General features: G+C 42.8%; 1 protein-coding gene and 1 pseudogene across 1 annotated transcript in view; one reads left to right on the forward strand and one right to left on the reverse strand.

Annotated features, from left to right (window-relative positions):
• Positions 1–27294, reverse strand: part of KATNAL2 (katanin catalytic subunit A1 like 2) — an 88384-nt gene that overhangs the window by 50365 nt on the left and 10725 nt on the right. The window contains exons 2-8 of the mRNA XM_025886882.2: positions 11451–11521; positions 8642–8808; positions 7261–7303; positions 4139–4256; positions 2901–2999; positions 755–853; positions 470–547 (exon numbers count right to left, since the gene is read on the reverse strand). Of these exons, the coding sequence (XP_025742667.2) occupies positions 470–547; positions 755–853; positions 2901–2999; positions 4139–4256; positions 7261–7303; positions 8642–8808; positions 11451–11521 (675 nt within the window). The remainder of the gene's footprint in view (positions 1–469; positions 548–754; positions 854–2900; positions 3000–4138; positions 4257–7260; positions 7304–8641; positions 8809–11450; positions 11522–27294) is intronic.
• On the forward strand, positions 16222–23009 carry LOC141373762 (elongin-A-like; annotated as a pseudogene).

Here is a 27294-nt window from a genome sequence, read left to right on the forward strand (position 1 = left end):
TAAACTTAAAAATCAGTAGTCCAGATGATAAGCTCTTTCCTGCTAATCTTGTTTTTCATGGAAATTTCCAATGATGAAATCATTAGACTCCCAACATCTCTGTTTCTAGACTTTGACTGTTTAAACAAGACACAGGCATGCTCTTTCCTTCTCTAAGAGGCTTTCTTTCCTTAACTCTTGGCTCTGCTCTCAAACCTTTCACCTGTCCCTTCCCTTCTAAGTCTTTTTCCCTTTTGGTTTTCTTGGCCTCTGTAGTGAGATGGTGGGCTTTTTGTATTGTAATTTTATGATTCTATAATTTATTTATCATGCATTATTGTGCCTCTAAACAATATGAGTGCCTTTGCAAGTGAGGGCACTTTATAAATAAATGATCATATTTATTGTTATTAATAAAAGAAGCAGCCCACAATGTTCCAGGAGCCCCAATCCGCCTCCGTAAATTTGTGAATTGAATATCAGATCTTACCCGGCTCACCACAGCTGCCAATTCTCGCATCTCACTATTCATGCCAATAAATGCACTCAGAGGTTTCAACAGTCGTTCCTGACGATAGGAACAGAAAGCCTTACGTTACAATATTGCTCATAATTTAGAAGCAAAACGGGGCCTGGATCTCGGTGACATAAGTGGTGGCAGGTTGCTGTGACCTTCGATTTGATCTCAAGGTTTGTCTGGACTCAAAATTATATTTCTGAAGTTCGTCTAGATGTTGGTAGTTTGCAAGATGAATGTCACATCTTAGCCACTTACTGAGGGGTCGGGGTTACAGTCAAAGCTGTTCAAGCCAAGTTCGCTGGTTGCTCCTTTGATGGCATCTGTGAGCAGCCCTCGGAAGTCAATGATTTGGCCCTGAAAGGGAGTAATGGTTATTTACACCATTAAAACATGGGGGGAAGACTATCCCTAATAGCTCAGCTTCAGTCAGTCAAGACACCTTTATGTATCCTGATATGTAGGGCAAACTTAAAGTGGGGCTTTAAAAAGAACCTGCACTAATCATAAACGAGACGATTTCTTCAAGTTGGGCACTCTAGAAAAAAAAATTAAGTTGCAAATAAACTCTTCAGAGTGAAGTTGGTTTGAATGGAAATTCCCAAGCATTTTTCTGACACCACGCCCTCTGCTTCCTTACAGGTCTGCCTCCCCTACGTTGTCTGGTCCTTGGAAACATCCCCCGCACGGGAAGAACTCATTGACGTAGGAGTAACAGTAGCTCCCACTTACTATCATGTACGTTCTCCACTCAGTAGAGTCCCATCTAACAAGTGGCTTAAGGCCAGGATTCGAACCCAGATATCTGTCTTCCCATACTCCTCCCAGCGCCCCCTTGCCTTCCCCGCAGGCAGAAGGAAAAAGGAAGGATGCGTGCAGAAAAGGAATATTGGCAGCAGTCGCCAGCACTTACTGAGTGCATGTTATATGCCGGGCACTATGCTAACACTCTCCACTCGTGATGTTTAAAGCACAGGCTGATTATTTCCATTTTCTAGATAAGAGAAATGAGGCTCGGCAAGATTGAATGACTTGCCCAAGGTCACACAGCTGGGAAAGTCTGAGCAGGGTTTTGAACCTAGGCAATCTGACTAGTGCCTTTAAGAACACCGTGCCTACTAAATTTGTAGGGGGGCTCAGGAACCCTGAAGCTAGGGGCCCTAACATGGCAATGATAGACCCATTTTGGAGATGGGCCCCTGGCCATATACCCTTGTTCAGTTTATGAACATTTGCAGTGCTAGGAAGAAAACCATCTACATTTCAACCCTGAGGACACTTCTGCTGGAAAGAGAACTTATAACCAGACTCCTTCAAAGGTTAAGTGCTGGGTTAAATAGTCCCTCCCTTGTGACCTGATCAGAAACAACTATTCATATCAACGTGAGATGTTCACAGGAGAAACTAGGGCCACAAAATTACTAGGCCAAAGTGGCCGAAAACACAATGAAAGTGGCAGAGGTGAACTGGGAAGTATTTCTCCGAGGGAGGCACTGATCTGAATGCATCATCTCCAGCGATCACCCATATAATGGAGGCCCTCCCAAGGAGCCAGTTCAGGCCAATGAGAGCTCCCTTCATTTCCAGGGAGATGCTCCCAGCTTCCCCTCCAAGCGCACACAGCCAGAGTCTCATTTACCCAAGAAGAGCTGGCCAGAGGTAAATCTGAAGTCCTGTAGTCTGAGAACTTGCCCGAAGAAAGAGAGATGGCTCTAACAAGAAATACAACCCCTGAAGTTATAATCAAGAGAAACCTGTTGATATTGATACTGCTTCTTCGCATCTCCAAAGGACATGTGTTAACCTGCTTTTTGCCTACATCTACCCAATTAGTCTTTTCTATTTGAGCAGCTCTTATTTATGAATCAAGACACGAGGTTCATCATGAAAGGAGTAGAGATATCTAGTAGGGACAAGATCCACCCTATTTCAACTGAGGTTTCATGGTTCACGTGAAATGACAGTTAAGCCTAGAGCCACACCCCCAGGGAGACAAGGTGCCACCACTAGTCAACTACCACAGGCAGGGAGGAGAAAGATGAGTACTCCGCCATAACTCCTTCAATGATGCAGAACACCGACGTTTACCATTTCAATCACAGGATGTTTAAGCTGACAGTGACTTTGGAAGCCATCTCTTCCAAACTCCTGAGTTTACAAATAGGGAGACTGAGATTCTTAGAGATGGGGAGTTCCTTCAAGACCATTCATCCAGAAAGGAGATTCAGACCAGAACCCCAGGGCTCTAATCCTCAGCCAGTGTTCTTCTCAGCCCACCTCATAGCCAGGCTCTGACCATTCTATATTAGCTTTTCTGTTTGACAACAGTAACATTTTTTAGTTTTCATTTTTAGAAAGAAAAGGGATTTCCCCTTTTGGTGCTAGATTCATGAATTCCACTTACTTTTTGTGGGCGGACATTTTCTTCTCCACTGCCTTTGTTGATTCCTGATATACTCAAGCCAAAGTCAGCACTCTCCGCGTGAGAATTAGTGACAGCCTCCTGAAGAAAGAGGAAGCCAGCGGGAAGTCAGCCATGGAAAGCAAGTTACAAAAGCCAGTAGAAACTGCCTATTCCCTCGTCCCAAATCACACACTGGATATCAGTTCAGTAGATGGGAACCCCATGTGAAATTCAGCCACTTCTGTGCAGTCCCAACAAGATGAGTTCGCTGGCTGCCTGCGCCATGTGGGAAGAGCTGTCGCTGGAAGCCATGGGCTCTGAGGAGCTTTTCCAGTGGAGGAAACCACGGTGCCTCAACCCAAACCCACTCCCTGGCTTTTCTCCTGTAACCAGAGGTGTTTGATGCTGGGAGTGGCTAAGTTTGGAGATGGAGCAGAGTCAATAGTCAACCAGCCACCTGTGGAATTCTCCTGCCCCACCTTCACCTCCCTTCCACCTGAGTTCAGACTACACTGGCCAGAGGTATACAACCTCTTTGAGAGTGAGAGATTCCTTCTGACAATAGAGTTTCATGATTATTCCTTTCTATCCCGCCGGGCATCTCTGACATCCAGTCTTCCCATTCCTTTTCCCAATTTCAGTTGGTTCTCTTTCCTCTGAAACCTGGTATGTTTATCCCAACCCAGGAGGTTCTAGGTATGGATCCCCTGAGTCAGGAGCCATTGATCTCACCCACCTGCTGGGCTCTCTTCTCTTGCTGCCCACCCTGTCCCCAAGATTGTCCAGTGTGGAGGTCCGGAGTGGGGACTGACCATGTGTGCTTTGGAGAAACCCAGCCATTCCTGAGACTATCCCTGGCCTAATCTGAGGAGCCCGGGAATGTGCTTTGGGACGGGAAGACTTGCCACCTACAGTTACCGCAAATGGGATGATTGAGCATTGTAGCAACCAGGCCCCCTGCTTTGACTGGGCCCAGGCCGAACCCCTCAAAGCCTGTCACCTAGCACTCTGACCAGAGGAAAGGCTAGGGGGAGGAAGGAGACCTCCCGCTCAAATTAAAAAACTCTGGGAAGACTAGAGATTTGCCTGTGGTTTTAATCCAGAAGAAAATCTACAATTTAACAAAATCACACAGCATTTTAAAAACATTGTCCTTAAATAAATAAATGTGACTTTTTTCTTGGAGCTATTTCTCAGCCACCTGCAGTTTTACCAATGCCAAGCAAAGCTGTCCAGACCTGTTTAGGATGCTCCTGATGGAGGGATTTGACATCCCCTGACTTCCCCACTGTGGTTCTGGACCGTGGCCTCTGCTGACTGATCTTGGGAAGATTTTGACAGCTGTCGCTCATCACCCTAGGGGCGGGAACAAAGACCTTGGAGGGAATTATTCTAACCACTTAATTTGAGGTAACTAAACAACTTGTGTAGCACATTTTAAAGAAAGAGTTCTAGAAAGATAGGCAGATGTACCACAGTTGGGCCCTTCCATCTTCACTGCCCTCCCACCCCAACCATCTTGGCTCTGACTTGATCCAGTCTACTCCTTGGGTTCCTCCAAGACCAGGCTAGAGGGTCCACCTCCCCCCGGAGGCCCCTGACCTCCTCTTCATTTTCCCTCATGCCACCTGTCTCCAGCCCTTCTGCACATAGCTCTGTATTCTCAAGAACACATGGCTTTGCAAGCATTTTTCCAACGTTTCTTCCCATCTTCCTTAAAGAACGGTATGCAGACCAGGGGACAGGTTGTGGGGATGAAGGAGAAAGCGTAGGGATTTGCCAGTGGTTTTGATCCGGTGTGCTGGGTGTACCTAGAGGGGACTTGTGGAAGGGAAGCAAACCTTACCTCATCTCTTTTGTCACAGATCTTCATATTTGCAAAACAAATGTTCACCAAATATTGTTCACTTAAAGCAAAACAAATTGATGGGGCTGAAAGTCAGATAGTGGCTACCTCTGGTGGACATGGGGAGTATTGGCTGGGAAGGGAGCCTGCTGAGGGGTTGCTGGGGTGGTGGCACTTAACAAGAGTATATATGTGTTTGACTGCATATATATGTGTATGTATGTGTTTGCATATATGTTATATATGTTATATACATCAGTGCAAAAGTAAAATAAATTTGTTCACGAGGTCCTATCCATGAGACCTAAAATTTCAGGATTGGAATATTGTTAGATAGGAGATGACATTAGAGAGAGGCAGGACTGCTTGAGAGGCACAGCATGAACTCCCACATCAGAAGCTGTTTGGTTTTCTCAGTTCCTTTGTCCTTACATGTGAGACGTGTTTGCAAGAGTTTCACTGGAAGCATTTCTCCCATGTTCTACAGGGTCTCAGAGAGCAGCTATTTCTCCATTTCTTTGTGGGAAAGAAAAAGTTGTTTGTGTCTAATATAAACACATAGGTGTTTGGCCAGCAAGACCACCCACACCAATAATACCACCAGTGTCCATACACAGTGACCCCAGTGTTGACCCACTGGGATGAGTGTCATAAGAGGTAGACAGCATTTGTTTTTCATCTGTAAATTAGGAATAAAAATGCCTGTCCTTCAGGCCTTTTGCTGGCACAAAAATGAAATATCTATGAAATGAATACCAAAAATTTTACAAGTGCAAACTCTTATGAATAGCATTGATTTAAATGAAGTGAGGTATATATATAGTTAAACTTGCCTAACATTGCGGGGCTGGCAGGGAACTGGGAGTCTGCTTCCCCTCTTTGATTTCCCTTTAGAGGCAAGTGATTCACAGATTTGCTTTAACACTATCAAAGACAAGTACTTAAAGTGCAAAGCAGTACAATTCATTTTCCATCAGCTCTAACGACTGTAAAATTCTTCCTAGTATGGAACCAAATTCACCCCGCTGTAACTTTAGTTGCCACTCCCAGGGTGTGCCCTATGGAATTCTACAAAGAAAGCTCAACCCTCTTTAGAGAGTGAAGACTGGTTCCATGTTGTACTAGGGGCACCTCCTCCCCAAGTCTTCCATTCTTCAAGCTAAACATCGCCAGCTGCTCCAATCATTTTTAAGGTTACCTGGCTCCCAGATTCATCCTCATCCTGGTCATTTTTCCTTTGTCCACTGTCTTCTGACCACAGTAGAGTCACCTCGTATTTTGTGGATACTGTATTTCTATCACTGAGGCCCGAGACCACATTGGCAATCACATCACGTTGTTGAGTTCCCACTGCATCTGTTGTTAACTCAAATTTCTGGGTCTCTGATTTTGTAAGGAGGGAGCTATTTGACTTAATCTTTAGTTAGAGCCTCTACCTTATTTTGTTAAATTCCATCTTGTTATTTTGAGCCCATCTTCCAAATTGTCAGGATTTTTTGGCATCATAATTCTGTTATCCATCACATTAAATAACCATTCCTCCACTGGGTCATCTGCGTATCTGTAACCCGGGAGCTTGCTCTCTGGTGTGAGATGCCCAGATTAGGAGAGGTACTTTACTTGTTAATAGCAAGTCTCATGACACAACCTCTCATTTCAATAGCTATCTTCAATTATAAAATTATAAACAAACAGTGCTCATTAGTTTCCTAATTATCCTTCTTAACTTCAACCATGTGCTGTCTGACCTCTATGCTTGCCATGTACAAACATTTCCTCAGAGAGGAGCTGAAGACACCCAAGCTGTCAAGCTCTGTCCCTAAAGAGAAGCAAAGTGCTCGGAAGACATTCACTCATGGAACGTTCTGCCAGGTAGAGAATGCTGGGGAAGTTCCAGGTATGAGCGTGTGGCTGAAAAATAATCAGAATCCAAATGCATGCCGAAGCTGGCCTCTTAAAATGCTCCTCACTGTTTCTGTTCAAAAGTAGTTATCATTCATTGTCAGAGTCAGACTAGCTTTATGGAAACTGTAAATAAAAGGACAACACTTTGGTCAAAACAATAAAACTGTCCCTAAAGAATAGCACAAAGCAAAGGTAGCCTCAGGTAGAGCATCATTGGGAATATTATCATGAAGCATGTGTGGGTGCTTGCTACGTGTGGGGACCTCACTTTGTGTCGGAAACTTGCTCCAAGCTGGTGAGTAGCAGAGCCAGGAATTGAACCTGGACCTTTTCATCTCTAAGGTCTGTACTCTTCAAAGCACAGAGCCTCGAAGGAGCACCAGTGAATGCAGTTATTTGTGATAAAACCAGGAGAACCAACAGACAGTGACCCATATCCTGGACATCTGTAATGTGAGGAGCACCCATGGCTGGGCCCACCAAGGTCACATGATCATAGTCTGCAATTGCTGGTAGACAAACATGCAGTTGAGCTGGAGAATCTTCTGGAAAGGGATCCCACAAACTCCTAGAGTTGGGTTGGTCAAGATGAATTACCATTCATTTTACCTTCTGGTCTTCCCTCCACTTCTTGGTGGTAAATTATTTTCCACTGTGGCAAAACAAACATTGGGAGGAAAGGGAAAGAATTTAATTTTTTAAGAGAAAGTGATTTGTCAGGTATGTTTGTCCTTTCACATTGTTCTTAAAATTTGTGCTACAGCCTTGTGGAATCCAGGAGCTTTAAGCTATTCTCCTGTAGAAAGAAGTGAAACTACCAGCAAAGAGAAAGAAGCCCGTGTTTCCCGAGCATTTCCACACAGAGGAGGACCCCAAAGCCCTCAGCTATGAAACGTGTTGGAAACCATGAACCTGGTGGCAGCATCAGTGTGGGCCAGGTGACAGGAACCATTTCAGGTTTTCATAAACTTGACATTTTGCTGTGTGATCTCTGGGATACCAGGCCGATTGCATGAACATTTATCAGTACTCTGCCAGTTTACCTTAAAATAAACACGTTGTGTCCAATATCCCAGGAGACTGTGGTTCCAAGTTAGATCAGAACCAGCAATCTAGAAATTAGATCGTGTCAGTGATAGTCCTGGTGGCCCAGTGGTTAGGCGGCAGTGCTTTCTCTGCCAAAACCCAGATCCAACGACCAGCCAAGGACTTGGAGCTCTGAACGCTGCACTGGAAAGGAGCTCAGATAAAATATCCCTTCCAGCTAGGATATTCGCCCCGGCTATTTTTAATTGACATTCCTCTTGGTTTCCTGGTCCCCACATGAAATGCTAAAGTCTGTGGCTTAACAAGTGCCTTGTAAACAGGACAATGATCTCCCTTGGTTTATAATTACTTCCCCCACTTACAGACGTCTAAGTCAATGCTACTACAAAACATAGGGCCTTCACTTTAGATCTTTCCTCCAGCCAGCCTCCTTGACTGCTAACCTATACTGGGTCTCTGCATTATATTGATCATTATCTGGATTGATGGCTTTCAAAAGCATTTCATTATCTATACATGAGCTATTAGCTTCACCAATACTCATTTTCATGTTATTTTCAAGATAGATAATAGGTCTTCCTAACAACAACAACAATAAAAAGTCTTCTGTCATTTATCCTCTCCCAACAGCTCTTTCCATCTCTAAAGAAATGAAAGTAATGTTGGTCTTCTAAAAAATAACTGTGATACACTAGGAGACCCTTTGCTTTCCTTGTCCTAAAACATACATTCCTTGAACAAATACCAACATGGCTATGGGGACATCCCTGCCCAGACGATCACGTTTACATTGTCTGTACAGGACCTAATAGAGGCTACACAGTCTTTCCAGTCTATTCCTTCAGTAGAGGGTGGCGGTAGCATCTATCTGGGAATACAATGAGGAAGAAACACTAATCTTAAAGATGAGAGGAAACCTTTTTTCTAGAAAATAGCCATGTACCTGTGTCTGATGCCTTTTTGACAATTTTGGGGTATTTCTGAAATTTTACAAAATAGTAGCTCTCATATTCCATCAAAATAGTTTCAAGGTCAATGTTGTCACAAACTTCAAAGCGTCGTAACCCCAGTTTAGTTTCTTGCTCCAAAGCGTTGGCTGCATCAATATATCTGGCCATTTCACGAAGGGAAAAAAAAAAAAAAAAAAAAAGAATTAACTCTGGGTAAAATGAATAAAGGCAAACAGGCATGACAAGTCTACAGATGTTCAATACAAATAGTAAGCTTATATTAAGTAGTACATTAGATAACAATTAGAATACATGAGGTTTGCCTATAGAGTAAGGAGCCCCACATACCGTGAGGATATGCACGTAGTGTTTTTCAAAGCAGTTGCCTCGAGAAGCTACGTACTTACTCTACTGATGTCATCATGGTTCAAAATGTTTTTGGAAGTGCTTAAAAGTCAAATAAGTAAATCAACTAAGAAAATGTCTTGGGCTTTACCTTTACTCATTTTTAGCTTAAAGTGGGTATTTGCCCAACTTGATTACCTCCTTATTCACCAGCAATCATTTTAGATAACATCGGGCAATTGATAAACCCAAATTCAACCCCAAGAGGCAAGATTCACCATGATTTTGCTGCAGCTGAAAAGGGTAGGTCATGAGTTCTGAAGGAAATTCCAAAACTATGTTGATCAATATCACTGAGGGAAATGTGGTGTAAGAAGACATCATCAGCTTGGATGTATTATTTCTGGTAGTTTTTTCTTCAGTCACACGTGACACTAGCAGCTGACTGTGGGTGTAAGCACCATCTTCCCCAGGGAAAGATTTTTAACCTGTTCAGTTGGAGGGCTGTCCAAATTAAGTGGTCTTAGCAATAAAAACAAATGCTTTGTCTCACAATCCTCTGAAAGTGGGAAGACTTTCCAGGTCTTAATCTTAACTCTTGACTTCTTATTGAAACCAATGACTCCCTCCTGAAAAGTGTGCAAATATGCACAAGTTAGCATACAATTTCATCCAAGGACCTCAGATTAAGAATTCCTGCCGCAGGACAGAGTTCTTGCTGTTTGATTCTAATCTGGGAAAGTAGGAGAAAACTTTATTATGCTCTCTTCCCTGCCCCAGATTCAGGGCAGTTGGAAACTTTGAACTTTCTTAAACGAGGTGGCCATGATTATTTCCAGTGACCTTGCTAACTTTAAAGACATTGTCAGTGTCAATTGATAGTCAACCTCTGGCCTTTCTGTTTACCTCATTGTTCCACTTAGGTCGTGCCCTTTCTTTCTTTCCTTTCTCTCTGCGCCTGCCTAGAATATCCTCGTCCATCATGTCTGTCTGTCTGTATTCTATACATCTTTCAAGACCAGCTCATATCACTTTCTCTACAAAGCTTTTTGTTTATTCCAGTCCATTATAATTTATCCTCTTTGTGAGGATAAATTCTTAGTATTCTGTTAGAGGCAGGTCTACTTTTCTGACAGTTTACTTTTCATCTTGAGGATCCACTCATAAGTACTTTAACCAGTAGGTCTCAGGAAAATGATCAACTCTAGTCGAATTTTCATTAATTCGAGATGCAAGGGGCCATCTTGTGGCAGAAAGGGGAAATGCATGCTTTGTAAATAACACAGTAAGCCTTGCAGGAGAAGGGGAAAACTATGCTGACTTTTCTTTGTTTGTCTTTTTGTTTTCGTAGTTCCTCCTGATACAGTGTCTTGGCACGGTTGACATTTGGGGCTGGATAACTCTGTTGTGGGTTGCTGTCCTGTGCATTGAAGGATGTTTAGCAGCATCCCCGCCCTCTCCCCACTAGGTGCCATTGTAACAGTCAAAAACATCTCCCGACATTGCCAAATGTCCTCCAAGGGGCAAAATCACCCCAGTTGAGAACTGCTTCTTTAACTTGCAAGTTCAAGCCCTAAGCCTGAAACCCGAATATTTTCTTCCTGGCTGAAACTTGGAAAGAAAGGAAACTTGAAAGTAAATAGTGGATGAGCTCTCTTCCTCACAAAACCCAGAACACTGGCAGCCTTCATTGTAAGGGCTTGCACGCTTCTGAATCAGGTAGATGGCCAAACTCAAATGCTTAGCAATTTCCTCACCTGCCAGTTATCGAATGGCATTACCCAGAAAAGAGAATCAAGCACAGGTCATCAGGTAAATGCGATCCCTTTATTTTGAGGGAAGGAGAATTGAGGAATAAGAGCATTATTTCTGTGTAGATACCCAGCAGTGGGACCCCAGGAACCTCATTTGATAGGCCTGAAACCTGAACGGGAAAGGGAAGGTATCTCAGGACCTGGGTAGCTTTGTTAAAGTTTTCAAATGCGTAATGGGAATAATATCTATGTAAATGAGACAATAAAAGTATGTGTCTGGGTTGCTGAACAAGGGTGCCGGGACAGGCAGAGCACAAGGGATTTTTAGGGCAAAGCTATTGGATATGATACTACAATGCTGGATACATTATGCATTTGTCAAATCTCACGGAATTATACAGCCAAAGAGTAAACCCTGATGGAAACTATGCATGTCAGCTAACAATAACATATCAAGATTGGTTCTCCAGTTGTGACAAATGTTCCATGCCAAGGTAAGATGTTAATAATAGGGGAGAGTGGCTGGGGTGGGGGGATTCCCAATAGATGGGAGGTCTCTATACTTTCTGCTCAGTTTTTCTATAAATAGAAAACTGCTCTAAACAATAAATTCTATGAACTATTTTGATAAGTGTGTATCTGGAAAAGTAGGGGTCAGAGAAAGAGAGGAATCATCTCTGTAAATATTTGTAATGTGACGTACCCTTCCTGTGTTAAGTAATGCAAAATCAAAATAAGAAGATTTTTTCGTCGTGCTTCTGTCCTCATCTCGCACTGTGAACAAAAAGGAAAATTTAAATGAGATGACAATCAGATAGAAGACTCTTTTTATAGCAATAAACCCTTGAAGGGAAATGTAACCTGTCAAAACCAAGAAGCATGACTTAAAGGCTGGAAGGCAGTTTGACGTCTCTAAGAATACATAAAGTTATTTTCCATTGTCTTCTTCTTAGAGCTGCCTTCTCATTTGTAAACTGAAGGTACGATGATTTAAATTAGAATTGCGCTTTGCTAGTCAACTTCTACGGCCCAGCTAATTGGCATTTTATTGCTCCTAACTGCAAAGAAGCGGATATATACACTTCTATTTGGGCCAGGTTAAGGAAAGTGACGGTAAAGAGAAACTCATGAGCTAGAAATCAGCTCTGACATCACAGGTATTCACCTGCTACGACATCTTCACTTCACTCAGAGTCCCACCTAGTCCCAGCACAAATGTGGTGACGAATTCCAGTAAGCCATTCAGCAGGTGACAACACAGCCAAACATTCAGAATATCCACTAGGAGGGGCGCCTGGGTGGCTCAGTCGGTTCAGCGACTGCCTTCGGCTCAGGTCATGATCCTGGAGTCCCGGGATCGAGTCCCACATCGGGCTCCCTGCTCGGCGGGGAGTCTGCTTCTCCCTCTGACCCTCTTCCCTCTCGTGCCTCTCTCTCTCATTCTCTCTCTCTCAAATAAATAAATAAAAAATCTTTAAAAAAAAAAAAAGAATATCCACTAAGAGTAACAGAGGCCAGAAAAGGGAAATTCCTGCGTAATAATGTCCTTATTCAAACTGGATGCATCTGTACATTTATTCAATAGCGTTCATGTGCTACATTTAGTTACCTGATATCTCAAATTCCCCTGAAATGTATTCATAAAATACCTACTTTCAGTAATACCTCCCTGACTTGAGAATAGCTTACCTAACATCTTTAAGAATACAGGTAAGAACTAGATAAAAGCAAAAAAAGGCCCCTGAGTGGCCCAAATCGTATCGTAAAATCTGTGCGCAAACACTCACGCTCACGACACATACAAAAACTTTTCGTTCATCCAGGGCTTTCTAAAAATGAATGTAATGAAATTAAAGTGGGCATACAGCTCTTTAAAATTCAAACAGTACCATAAATTATTTTTCTTCTTACATTGCTTTTTTGGTGTGCTGAAACATACATAACATAAAATGTAGCATTTCAACTATGTATATGTATAGTTGAGTGGCATTAAGCACATTTATACTGTTGTGCCACCATCCGTCTTCAGAGCTTTTTTTTCTCTCTCCCAACTAAAACTCTGTATTCATTAAACAATAATGCCCTCCCCCCACCCCCTAAGCCCTAGCGACCACCATTTTATTTCCCATCTCTGTGATTTGGCCTATACCAGGTCCCTCATGGAAGTGGACTCATTCAGTATTTGACCTTTGGTGTCTAGCTTATTTCACTCAGCATGATGTCATCAAGGTCCATCCATGTTGTAGTATGTGTCCAATTTTTTTCCTTTTTTAAGGCTGAATACTAGTACTATACATTTTTAAAGAAAAACAATAGTCTCTGCCCCACTCCACTAGCCCACCCCCACCCACTCCCTATATGCAACAACCTTAATTACTTTAGCTGTTTCTTCTGATATTTACCTCCACATTTCTAAGTATATCAGTGTTCCACGATACATGAATATTCGGCATTAACTAGTCCCATCCTGTTAAGGTAGATGAGAACCAAGCTGCCATCCAGCTTCTCACCCTCCCCTCCCCTTACAGTGATACCAGGATGCGGTTGTTCTATGATTGTAACCATGTAAACAATGTTCACTGCTGAATCAGAAAGTACTTTTCCATTTCTGTACATTATTTTTCTTGGAATGAATAATTGCCTCATTTTTTTTTTTAGCTTGGTTACTTTTCTGTATACCTATTGCTAATTTTGAAACACCAGCACACCTCTAAAGGCCCCTCATCACTTTCCTCACCATCAAATACATCAGATAATGTGTCATTTACATTCCCCCTGACCCATGCCCCCAAGGCTCCCCTTCAATGCAAGAGAATTGTCTCAGAATTTGTGACAGGGAAGAAAGCTTAGGATTGCTCTGTGGAACTTCTGTTGCTTTAGCGTGTGTGTATATGTGTTGGGTCCCAGTCTAAGATATCTTACAGTTGGTCACAGTCACAGTTTGAAAGCTGCTACACAAAATGACACTATCCTGATATTAAGATGTTTAACACTGGCAGTGTTTGCTCATCTTTCTGAAGATGTTGACACAACGATTCTTGATAAAGACTGAAACCTTTTGAATTTACCACATTTAATAACTTTGACTTTGGTAGTCAAAACCTACCCTCCCTCCCCCGCCTTTTTTGGGGGGAATTTGATTTGCCTTGCCTCTAGTGCCATCTAGTGTATTAGGAGGAGAAGCACTTCATGAAATCCAGGTTAGTTCCAAATTATTCTCATAATAAAGATGACAATCATCACAAAACTCAGTCCAAACCAAGTTTGCAAAATAAAAATATAACCACCTGTTAAATAAGCAGTAATAAAAGTGATAGGCTGTGTTTCTAAATATACAAATTCTCAAGTTCATGCTTGGGGTTTTGACTCAGAATTTTAAGAGTCTAGAAGGTACTGGGAGATCCTGATCCTGGAGTCTCAGGAACCCAAGATCCAGATAAATGAGGAATTTGCTCAAAAGCCTGCAGAGTTGAGATCAGAATCCAGTGCTCTTCCCCTCATCACTTCCTCCCCTGCATTCACCCCTTCCTCATCAATTCCACTCCACCCCTACACATTAACCACAGACTAAAGAGAAGCTATTTTAACTTGCCAAAATCCGTGTGCCAAATTTGCTAAAATCAAACAATTGTGGCTAACAGATAGTCTTTCTTAGCTGACCTCACGTAGTAACACAAGAATGGTGTCCCTTACAAGAGCTATGAGAGCCATGTCCATTCTCAGAGGGACTTCCCTGGACACTGACCAGTGCCATTTCCAACTGGACAGTGTTTTGCAAACTGGGGGGTGCTGTGCCCATAGCAGGGTCAGTGGTCGGTGGGTGCTCAACAGCTGTTAGTTGCTTTGTTCGTGTATTTCAGAGTCTCTCCATCCTTCACACTGGAAGCATGCACTTCTTCCTAATCTAAACAGGCACAGATGCACAAGTTCTCTTATGAGTAGGATGCTGAGAAAAATTAGCTAAGGAGTGTTTTGTTTGTGCTCCCTAGGACCGCACACACTACACTGGGTTTGGCTGATAGCTCGGAATTTCCTGAAGATGAGAGTCTGGGTAAAGCCAGAAAACTTATTAGGGGAACAGAAAAAGATCTTCGGAGAGATGTTTGTTGTTTTTGGGTTTTGTGTTGTTTTTTTTTTTCTTTACAGATTTTTTATTTATATGTCAGAGCACAAGCAGGGGGACCAGCAGGCAGGACTCGATCCCAGGACCCTGGGATCATGACCTGAGCTGAAAGCAGACGCTTAACTGACTGAGCCACCCAGGCGCCCCGGGAGAGAGGTTTTTAAAAGGGAATGGGGGGGGGGCACCTGGCTGGTTCAGTGGGTGGAGTGTGCGACTCTTGATCTCGGGGTCGTGAGTTCAAGCCTCACATTAGGCATAGAGCTCACTAAAAAATAAAGAAAAAAGAAGAAAAGAAAAAGGGTTGGGAGGGCGCAGAGGAGGATGGAGGAATGAGGATGGGTAACAGTTAAGGGGCACAATTTCTTTTTGGGGCAGTGAAAATGTTCTGAAGTTACAGTGGTGATGGTTGTATCTCTCCACAAATATGCTTCGGGTGAGTTGCATGGTATGTTAATTATATCTCAAATAAGGCTGTTTTAAAATGCCAGAAACAAATGGGGAGAGGTAGAGAAAAGAAGGCTAAAATGAATGTAAATAATTCTAGTAATTTTTTACCCTGAAATATAAAACAAATGGTCTGACTGAAAATGGAAATCATTTCACGCAACATTTTGGAGTGCTTCAAAATGGAAATGGTGGGGAGAAAGAGCTGCTTATCGCCCACACCCCCATGAGAGCCTGCTCACCAGCCTGATGGCAGAGCTTGGTCCCATTGTGGGCTCGGCTGCCTCCGGCACTCCTTTATGTGCTTGATGACTCGGCTGTAACGAGCAGCTCAGTCTGCGTGAGTCCAGGGGAGACATACCAGGAAGAAAAGAAAACGCAAAACCATCCAGAAGGCTTTCATTCCCCTTTACTGTAGACTTCTTTTTTTTTTTTTTTTTTGGTTTTTTCATCATTGGCCATGCACATAAAAGTTGAGGAAGGCACCTTAAGTATTGTTAATATTTCTTCAGTTCATTGGACAAAAATAAGCTTCTTTCAGTAAGAATCTCCAATTTTTTTAAATGCAGAAATCTTAATGTTATCCAGATAATACCCAGGCTTGGCAAGGTATGAAAAGACATGCACTCAGACATGACTTGTGGACATGTAAACTAGTACAACCCTTTTATAGAGCAAATTGGCAAAATCTATCAAAATGAAAAATGCACATACTTGTTGACCCAGCAATTCCACTCCCAGCGATTTACACTATAGAAGATCAATTATACTATATTATAGAAATAGTCCATGTATGCACGAAGATTAATGTTCAAGGATGTTTAATACAGCATTATTTGTATTCGCAAAAAAATAGAAACAGGCTATTAATGTCCATTAGTGGTTAAATAAGTCACGGCACGAGCTCATGGTGGAATGCAATGCGCCAGTCAGAGGAATGAGGTGGGTCTTTATACACTGATGAGGATTCTGAAGACATCGCGTCTTCTTTCCACCCCCACTCACTGCCCACCCCAAATACTGTGTTACTCAGGGAAAGAAAGTTTAAAATACAAGCTTGAATTAAATTTAACAAAGAAAAACTTCAAATAGTACAGTTTAAAAAGACAAGATTCTCTCTTCATGCTATCCACTATTTTTAATTTCTCATGTAATGGTTCAGAAAGGAATTATGAATATATCAACATACGTATGCGCAACTTTTTAAAAATTTACAAAAATGGAATAATTTTGTTTATACTGTTGGGCATCTTGCTTTTTCCCTCACTTAATGATATGTCTTAAAAATCTTTCTATTCCAGCATATGTAGATCTACCTAATTCTAAGATCTGTTGTAAAGTGAAAAGTCACAGAAATACACAGCCACAATCTTCCACTCATAGAAAAAGTAAGGAATAAAAACCCAGGTATGTAATTACCTCTGGGTAGAGGAAGGAGCTGGGGGCACAGCAATTTAAGGGTCAATCCCTATACTTTTGAATTGTTTAAATGTAATGTTGGTAAGTAAGAAGCAAACAAAACTTCAGCTTGGGCTCAACTGTTCACAGATCAGAAAATTTCTAGGCCAAGGGATTACATCTACCACCTCTGACATCCAGGTTCTCTGCCCCAGCCTTGGGGGGTATGGGGTACAGGGCAGCGTTCTCATTCACTGGAAGGGAAAGATCCGTACACAGGCACCTGAAGGTACCTCCTCCACACCACACGTCCCAGTCCCGTGACCCTAGACCCCATCTCACCTCACTTCGCATGCACAGATGCAGAGAAACCTAGGAGTGCTATTGTCTGCCATCCATAGCTAGCAGCTTGGGTCTCACAGCCACCCCAACTAAACTTGAGCTGGAGGGTCTGTCAGAATTATCTCCCTCAGACTCCTGTTAGAATCCTTGGAGTGCCACCTAAACAGCGAACCACTGACCTGGGGAACTCACAGTAGAGTAGGATAAACAGGAAGGCAAAACTCTCATTCTTAGGATGGAGGCACCTCTGGATCCTAGGCTGATCTGGGCAATGTTGACCATATTCTTCAAAGAATAGCTTGTCTAGGGGTTTGATTACATTCCTGGAAAATGGTAGCTGTCCCAACTCCAGTCAAGAGTGTATCTAGTGGTTTTTGGCTGGAATCGCCAAGTTTGGCAAATAGTCCTGATGTGTAGGGCAGACAATGGGGATTGAGGGACACCCTTTGGTTCAGTGACTTAGAATTCTGTTTGGTAATGAAGATGCTTCAAAAAGGGCTTTCTTACTAAGCACACGGCAAAACAGCTTGTACTTGGGAGGTTCCCGGCCTTGAAATGATAATTCAGCTTTTTATTTGAAACGAGTTTGATGGGAATTCAGAATTTAGTAAGAATAGAAAAAAGATATAAGAAAATACTATTCAAATATCTAATACTAAATATTTAAGACGTGCTATTACTTGAAACACAGACTGTGGTCTCATGAATTTGTTAAGAGTGTAAAGTTTACCAGATCTGTAACATCTTTATACTCATGTCAATCTAGATTAGCATAGGAAGTTGTCTTCTGAATTAAAAAACTAAGAATGGGCCACCAACACATGGACAATTTAAACTGTAAAAGATGGTGTGCCCCTGAAATGGACACAATTAGATGCTCAATTAATTTCTGTCTACCAAAGAAAGGAGGTCCAGAAGCGAACATCTAACTGCAGTATCTCGTTTGTCTCTGCTTCAGTGACCTGGCTGTTTTCTTCTTCCTTCATTTCCTTTGTGAGCAATTGTGCAACAAAAATGCCTCCATTATCAGATTCAAAATTGAATCCTATGAGACTGTAGCCTGAGGAAAAGGAAGCATTGAATATCATCCCTAGTTTTAGACCCAGAAGATATTTAGGAAATGTTACTGTATATACACCACATGCAACATTAGTGCTTTTAATTTCTTTTTTACGGGTGCAATAGAGATTAATTTGCATGAGCTCGTTTCAATTTCTGTAATAAGATCCAAATTTTGCATTAAGCTTTCCATCTCAAAAACAAACAGTTAAAAAGGACACATTTCTTCTTTCAAATGTTTTTATTATAGTTCTATTTTACAGTCCCTGCGTCTAATATTCACTTAAAAGCTTGAATATATGCCCATAGGTTCTGATTTGTTTTTTGTTTGTTTCCTGATTATCTCCTGTTTCTACCAGGAAACTTCCTAAGTTTCAAATGCTGTACGACTTGACAAAGCACTAGAACTACCAAAAAAGGGTCTACAGATCCAGGAAAGGCCTTTATTGTTTCTAATATGAAGTCAGAACTGATCAACTATGCTCAAGAACAGTGTTCCATGAGAGGAGGCATTTGTTGTTAATCCTGAGTATGAACTGGTTATGGAATTTGGGATTTCAGAGAAGTATAAAGTCTACTGAAACAGGAGATGTTCCATACCACCCCATTGTTATTCAACTCTGAACTAGGTTATGGAATTACGATATTTGTGTTTTTTTCAAAAGCTCATGCTGACACAGGCTCCTTTCTGTTTATCACAGAGCGGCACGGTAGGGAGATCAGACTGCTGTCACAGGCACTATCGGTCCCCTGATGTATACAATGTGAAGTTCTCAGTATCGCCTTTGAGGTAAATAAAGGATTTAACTGAAATCATCAAATCTTTAGAGCCAACTTCTCATTCACCGGAGATAGAGCAGCAGATGAGACCTCAAGGAAGCAATCAGACAAATCTGGAAGGGGAGATGTTCTAGAGAACAATTCTCGTGGTTTCTTGAACAAGTCGGTGTTGTTAAAAAATATAACAATAAAGAAGGTAGGGGGTGAGGGAAGATGTGTTGATTCAAAGAGACATGAGAGATGCAACAACCAGATATGATGCATGATCCAGGTTAGAGAACCAGCTGGTTAAAGAACACTATTTAATATGATTTCATTTTGGTAAAGCATGTGTGTGTGTGCATGTATCTGTATATACACACATAGAAAAGGATTTGGAAGAGTGTCTATCCATATACTCACCTTTGGTTAACACCTTAGTGTATCTGGGTTGTGGGAATGTGCTGTTTTTATTTTATTTATTCTCTTCGTTACCTATCATTTCTTTAAACTTGATTTGTGATTGTGGAAGCGTTCATGTGATATTAGAACTGCCAATTGATGCTACTGAGAATATCAAAAACTAATAACTGCAAGAATTCTTAAATCTAATAAATTCTAAGACTTGAGATGTCTTTAAAACCTAGAATAATGGGGGAAATATAGGCTACTATATAAACAAACTATGTAAATAATGTTAAGACAACTGGAAAGAATTGAGGGAAAAGTTGATAATAATACCTCACAATGTATACTTCTAGAATTCTTCAACAAATTAAAAAATTTAAATATAAAAAAATAAAGGAAGAGCAACCATGGAACTTTCTTGATCGGAGCAAGAGTTCTGGCCAGATGCATTGCTGGAGATCTGACTAGGACCTAATCAGTTCTGATCTAATCAAAGGAGCTGTAATTAAAGCTGCCATCTTAAGTTAAGACTAGTAAGTGATTACTATTAGTGGTAATAATAGTAATAATAAAATGTAGTCCTTCTAAGAGAAGGGTAAGTGCCTTCAAGGATAATTGGGTCGGAGGGGGGTGCTTAGGCTGATTTGACTCAGGCCCTACTGTGGATGTTCAGGTGGTCACAACAAATGGCTACTCATTCATTCAAGAATTTATTTGATGCCTGTCATACACTGCTTTGGAGGCCAAATGTAGGGACTATTACCGTCCTCACGGGGCTAAACTGTTCGACTTTAGACTAATCCTTCCTGTCTTTAGGCTTCAATTCCTCCACCTATTCAGAGGTGAGTGCTCACCCTAGACCCAAGCTACTTAGATTCAGATTCCAGCTTCACCTCTTTCTGTGATGTGACCACATGCAAGTTAATTTGATCTCCCTAAGCCTCAGTTTCCTCATCCATAAAATGGGGGAAATATAACTCGTTTTGTTGGGTTAAGTTGAGGTTAAAATTAAGATGGTCAACAGCAGGCGCAGGGTACTAGGGTGGTCACTGCTGATTGGTTCCTGCTAATTCTCAGGACCGGAGCGGGCGGGGCGGCCCAGGGACCACCCCCAGGAGCTCATTTCATTGGGGCGCGCACTGGTCACAGCCCCCAAGGGGAGGGTGGGTGGGATACCTATGAGGCCAGGATCTGGCGAGGGGGCTTCCTTCCGTCGTGGGCTGCAGCCGCAGTGGCTCCGCACCCCGAGGAGCTAGAAGCCAGGGTGTCGGGTGCCCCCAGACTGCAGACCCAGCTCCCCCCGGGAGCACCAGTCCGGGCCAGGCCTGCACCCAGCCAGAGGCGCGACGCAAGCCTGGCTCAGGGCAATGGCAGCGAGGTCGGGGCACCCAGCTGTGCGGGACCCTGCCCACCAGCCTCCACCCAAAGAAGCTGCGGCAAGATTTGAAGAGCCAGTCCGCCTGGCCGCTCTCTAGCCATGCTCGCGGAGACCCGAGGGGCAGGACAGTCACTCACCTGCACAAACACCAGCACATCCGCAGCCCTGCCGGGGCCGTGGCCCATGGGAAGAAGTTGACTTCCCATGGATCAGACGCTGAGCCCTACCTGGAGAAGAGGACTCCCCAAAGCACCCTGGAACCGCTCTTCAGGAGGCCGCAATGGAGGGACACCACCCACACCCCTGAAAGCGTCCAGCGGCCGATTGGACTGCCCTGAGCACAGACCGAAAAAATCACAGGAAAGCCTCCGAGCTTGACAGGCCCTACCCAGTGTCCCACATCGTGAGAGGAGACAAGAAAGAACCACAGACTTGCTCCAGTTTAGTCCTCAGAGCAGGAATCTTCTGGTTACTCCCCAGGAGCTGTCTGGGGACAGGCACAGATGCCCCACAGGCCCACGGTTGCATGCCAGAGGCCTGGAGAAGGCCACTCTGCTGCCTCTCAGGACAGAAGGGGCCTCAGGCAAGAAGGACACCTGGGTGGCCCCAAGGGGAAGGGGCTGTGAGTCAAAGCAAGGGGCACCAATCTTCCTAAAGGGACAAACTCCTGGTGGGTACCAAGGGACGTCAGAAGTCCAAGGCTTTGATCAGCCAGAAATCAAACCAGGTCTTCTCCAGAGAGGAAAGCCCAAGTCCTCTGTCCTGAGACAACACAAAGAAGACACGGTCTCAGTGAGGGTGTCAAGAAAGAAGGAAAGAGGGCCACTGCATCCCTAAGTTTTCATCTCCATGGGTGGTTGCTTCAGATGCCTTAAAAAGCAAAAGCACGAGGGCGCCTGGGCGGCTCAGTTGGTTAAGCGACTGGCTTCGGCTCAGGTCATGATCCTGGAGTCCCAGGATCGAGTCCCACATCGGGCTCCCTGCTCGGCGGGGAGTCTGCTTCTCCCTCTGACCCTCTTCCCTCTCGTGCTCTCTATCTCTCATTGTCTCTCTCTCTTATAAATAAATAAAATCTTATAAAAAAAAAAAAAGCAAAAGCACGAGCCTCCCAGAAAATCAAATCAGACAAAAACAAGCCAAGTCAAGACAGCTTAGATGTAGGACAGTGGGCAAGAGGCCTGTTGCCCAGGGTGAAAGAGAAAGTTCTAACAACTCAAGGACTCAGGAAGGGAAGATAAAAACTTCTAATTTGGATAGAAAGTCAGTGGACTCCCTCCCTGACATTGAGGAGGCTGATCTGCATGATGAATTGGAACCAACCACCATGCCTTTGGAGGCATACTATGACTAGCCCCAGAAGAAAAAGGAAAAAGGAAACGACCGTGAAATCTTCAGCTACTGCACTTGGAGAAAAGCGACTTAAAAATGATTCTAAAAGCACTAGTGAAAACTTGGACTCGGGCCAGAGGTTACCTAAGGTGAACAAAAGCAAGTCAGAGAAGCTGCGGCCATCCGGAGCCCCTTTAGCCAAGCTGAAAGAGGTCCCCACTGATGCATTACCAGTGTTGCCAGACCTTCCATTACCCAGAGTACAGGCCAATTACTGACCACTTCTGCCTTTGAGTTGATGTCCTCCTTCCAACCAAAGCAAGAAGCACTGGTTCCCCAGGAAGAGGAAGCCGCTGGATTTCCTGGGTGCAGAATGAATTTGAAGATGCAGATGTTTTCTGGTTCCAAGGGTGCCTGTCTGCGCAAAATGACGACCCTGTGCCAACCGTGCATCCAGGTACTTAAAAACAACATCAGTCTTGGAGGTGGGAGGAGTCACGCATTTAGTTCTTGAGCCCATCCATTTTGGAGATTTTATGCCAATCAGCTATATCGCATAAATATACAATCATGTACTAGTTGAAGAAACATAAATTATGGAAAATTCATTGTCACCAAAACATTAAGAAAGTCCAGAAGAGCATGGGGCATGGTGGGAGTCGTACATGGGATGCCCAAGAGCGGCGGCTACGGAGTACTGACAAACATTGGATCTGTACCTGTCAATAAGCCCAAAGGCTGGCAGGCAAAGCTGACACTTTTCAGCTGTGTGGCCCAGCCCCCTTCTGATATTCAAAGGAACCAGGAGGAGTTTGAAATAGGGAGGAGCAGCAGATCAAGCCAGCATCATCCCCACCCCCCCACCCCCACCCCCAGGAAGCAGCCAGAGTGACAGTCTGAACCTCTTCTTGGAGAAGCCGGGCTCTGACCGCCTGAGCTCCAGCGGGGCCCCCGCCCAGCAAACTGCCCCAATGATGGCCAAGACAATGAAAGATTTCAGGAAGAGATTCTCTCAACGGTAAACTGAGGACTTGCCCTGGACATGGAATTTGGGGGGAGGAAAACACGGGCAGTGGGCATTAGGGGATGGGACTTCTGAAGGAGACCAGAATCTTTTGCTTTGTGGAAACTTTTGGACTCTGGCTCCTGGACTTTTCAAATGTTGCACCCGTGAGCCTCTGTGCCACGGCCTCCCAGCCTGGAGAATACTCCAGAATGCTGAAGATGGGAAGCCTCGGTTTCACTGAGCATTTTAAGATTGATTATACTTTTGGGACACCTGGGTGGCTCAGTTGTTAAGCGTCTGCCTTCAGCTCAGGTCATGATCCCAGGGTCCTAGGATGGAGCCTCCTGCTCAGCGGGCTCCCCGCTCCGCGGGAAGCCTGCTTCTCCCTCTCCCACTCCCCCTGTTTGTGTTCCCTCTCTCGCTGTGTCTCTCTGTCAAATAAATAAAATCTTTAAAAATAAATAAAATTAATAAAATTTTAAAAAGATTGATTATACTTTTGTCAAGTCGCCTCTCAGTAAACAATAAGATATCGTTTTAAATAATAAATAGTATCTCCAGATTGTACTTAAAGAAATAAAACTACTTGGCATGGTTTGGTTTTGTTGTTTGTTTGTTTTTAAGATTTTATTTATTTATTTGACAGAAAGAGAGAGAGACAACGAGAGAGGGAACACAAGCAGGGGGAGTGGGAGAGGGAGAAGCAGGCCTCCTGCGGAGCGGGGAGCCCGATATGGGACTCGATCCCAGGACCCCGAGATCATGACCTGAGCCGAAGGCAGATGCTTAACTGACTGAGCCACCCAGGTGCCCCTGGTTTGGTTTTGTTTTAATCTCAGAGTAAATAAGGCCTTCTTGGACACAAACCCCAGAAACCATTAATGAAAAAGGCTGATAAATTTAGCTACATAAAAATTTTAGAAATCAAAAACAAGGTCAAAGGAAAACAATCCGGGAAAGATATTTACAATTTTATTAATGTTCAAAAGGCCAAATTCCTTTATATATAATAAGCGCCCACAAATCAACAGGAAAAAGGGACCAACAATTTACTATAAAAATGGGCAAAAGATAGGAAAAGATAGTCCACTGAAGAGGAAACACAAATGAGTCTTAAATGTATGAAAAGATGCTCAATCTTATAAAAATGCAAATCAAAGACATAATGTGATACAAATTTTTACCTATTAGATGAATAAAGTTCAAAAGAACAGCCTGCTGTGTTGGAGCAAATCACCATGCATTATTAGTAGACGTATAAATTGATACAACTTTTACTGAAGCTACTGGGCAAAATGTTGAATGTATACATTCTTCGGTACAGCCATGTCAGTTTTAGGATCAGAGACTGAATATATCAATGGATAGTGGTCAGACCCACATAAGCTCAGGAAGCCAAACCACAGCCTCTGCAACAACCACCCCAGAAAACCAAACCACAGCCTCTACAGCAAGCTGCCCAGGAGTCGGAATCACAGCCTCTGTAATAATTGGCCCAGAATGGTCAGGATTTGGTCAACAACTACCAGCGTCCCGATTTTTGCCCCCAGCTTCCAAATGAGGACCAAGCGGAGAAAGCCAAATATGCTCTCCAAATCAGTCACATAAGGTACCCTGCTTCTAGTTAGCCTGCCTCCAGCAGTCCCAAGTCAACAACCTCCAGTCAGAAAATACCTGAAGCCTTCCTTTTTTTCACTGTCAAGCTTTCCCACTCCCTTGCCTGCCGTTCTCTGCCAAATGCAAGCAATGATACCTGACTCCCTTGCTCCAGCAAGTTCTCAATAAAGGGCGTCTGCTCTCATTTGGATGGTTTTCATTGATTTCTTTTTTTTTTTTAAGATTTTAATTATTTATTTGACACAGAAAGACACAGCAAGAGAGGGAACACAAGCAGAAGAAGAGGGAGAGGGAGAAGCAGGCTTCCCGTGGAGCAGGGAGCCCGATGCGGGGCTCGATCCCAGGACCCTGGGATCATGACCCAAGCTGAAGGCAGATGCTTAACCGACTGAGCCACCCAGGTGCCCCTGGTTTTCATTTATTTCCATAAGAACTTTATTCTACAGATGCATGTATGTCAAATATACACACATAAAAACTCTTTAATATAGCAGCTGCACTTATAGGATTTTACCCTACAGATATACCTGTGTGGGCGTGGGGGAACAGTGTATTCATTAATGCACAGACATGACCAAGGCATTTGAAACCACTTTTTCCCAAGTTCATTTACCTGCCTATAACATACTAGTTTGACAACCTGAAGGTGCTATAGGCGCAAAAGTTGGAATCCAGGACCCCGCATAATCGAGCACCCTGATAAAAACCTGTGAAGGACTTACCAGTCCCAGGCATAAGGACAGAGGAGAAGTTAAGCTGCCCAAGCTCAGTCCAAAATCTCAGTCCCTGAAACTGGATTAAGATGTTCCTGGATTAAGGGGCACCTGGGTGGCTCAGTTTGTTAAGCATCTGACTCTTGATCTCAGCTCAGGTCTCAGTCTCAAGGTCGTGAGTTCAAGTCCCGCATTGAGCTCCACCGAGTGTGGAGCCTACATTAAAAAAAAAAAAAAAAAAAAAAAAAAAGCTCCTGGATTGCTAGTACCTCCCTGTCAGGTACAATAATGCCTTTTATTTCCTCTAGTCAACACTATGTTAGAGGTCTTAACCAGTAAGATTAGGCAAGAAAAACAAATGGCATAAGAATTGAAAAGCATTAACTCTGTATTTCTTTATGGATAATATGATTGCATAGATAAAGAAGTCAAAAGAATCCACAAATAATTCCTAGAATCAATAAAGGAATTTAGCAGTGTTGCTCAAATAAAATCAATATACAAAAATCAATTGTATTTCTACATATCAACAATAAACATAAGATGAAGTTAAAAAAAACAAGAAACCATTTACAGTGACATGAAAACCATTTACAATAGTATCAAGGACTAAAAGTGTATCTAACAAAAGATGGGCAAAATCTCTAGGCAGAAAACTTCTAAATTGCTACAGAAAAAAATGTAAGAAAGTTGGAATAAAAAGGATAGGTATTGATCAGAAGACTCATTATTTTTTGTCAATTCTCCTCAAGTTTATCTTCAGATTCAATTCCATCCCAAAATCCAGCAATCTTTGTGGAATTTGACAAGTTGATTCTAAAATACATAAATATGTGTTGTAACAGTAATCATTTGACAAAAAAAAACAGTAAAAGTCTTTGCTTTAATAGATACTGAGGTTGGGCGCCTGGGTGGCTCAGTTGGTTAAGCGACTGCCTTCGGCTCAGGTCATGATCCTGGAGTCCCGGGATCGAGTTCCGCATCCGGCTCCCGGCTCAGCGGGGAGACTGCTTCTCCCTCTAACCCTCCCCCCTCTCATGTACTCTCTCTCTCTCTCTCTCTCTCATTCTCACTCTCCCAAAATAAAAATAAATAAATCTTTAAAAAAAATAGATACTGAGATTGCACAACTACAGTTATTAGGACAGTGTGGTATTAGCATAGGAAGTAGACAACTAGACCAGTGGAACAGACTTGAGGGCACAGAAACAATTCTGCATGTACATGGACAAAGAACAGTGGGAAAGGACATCTTTTCAGTAAATGCTTTTGGAAAAAGTATATGTCCTACCTCATCCCTTACATACAGACATGTGTATGTGTGCATGCACACACAAATCAGTTTCACATGAATTACAGATCTAAATGTGAACACAGTAAGATTTTTGGAAGATAATATAAGAAATATCTTCATGATTTTGGAATAGGGAAAGACTTTCTGAGGATACAAAAAACCCACTAACTGTAGAAGGAAAGATGAATAAAGTGACATTTATTAAAATATGAATTTGTGTTCATAAAAGAGAGCATAATACCAGCACTTAAAAGAATTAATATACAAACACATAGTGAGTTCCCCCCAAACATCAGTTAAAAAGACAGACTCACCCAATAGAAAAATGGACGAGAGAAATAGGTGCTTTGCAAAATGAGATATCCAAATGGCTAATAAACTAACAGAAAGGTACTTGACCTCATTTGTAATCAAAGAAACATAAAATAAAGGATAAATAATTGATAATGCCAAATATTGCTTAGGATGTGGAGCAATAGGAATTCTCATGCATTGTAAAGGCAATATAAACTGATATAACCACTATGGGAAATTATTGGGCATTACCTACTAAAGTTGGACTTATGGCTATTCTATGTTTCAGCAATTCCTCTCCTTGGGTTCCTGTTTACCTGTCAGCTGCCTTCCCTACTAAAAGATAATCATCATGAAGGTAGAGGCAGTGTTTTGTTTTGTTT

The sequence above is a fragment of the Callorhinus ursinus genome, unplaced genomic scaffold (genome assembly GCF_003265705.2).
Source record: "Callorhinus ursinus isolate GAN/ISIS: 27379988/994484 unplaced genomic scaffold, GSC_fseal_2.0 scaffold11, whole genome shotgun sequence".
Taxonomy (NCBI): Eukaryota; Metazoa; Chordata; class Mammalia; order Carnivora; family Otariidae; genus Callorhinus; species Callorhinus ursinus.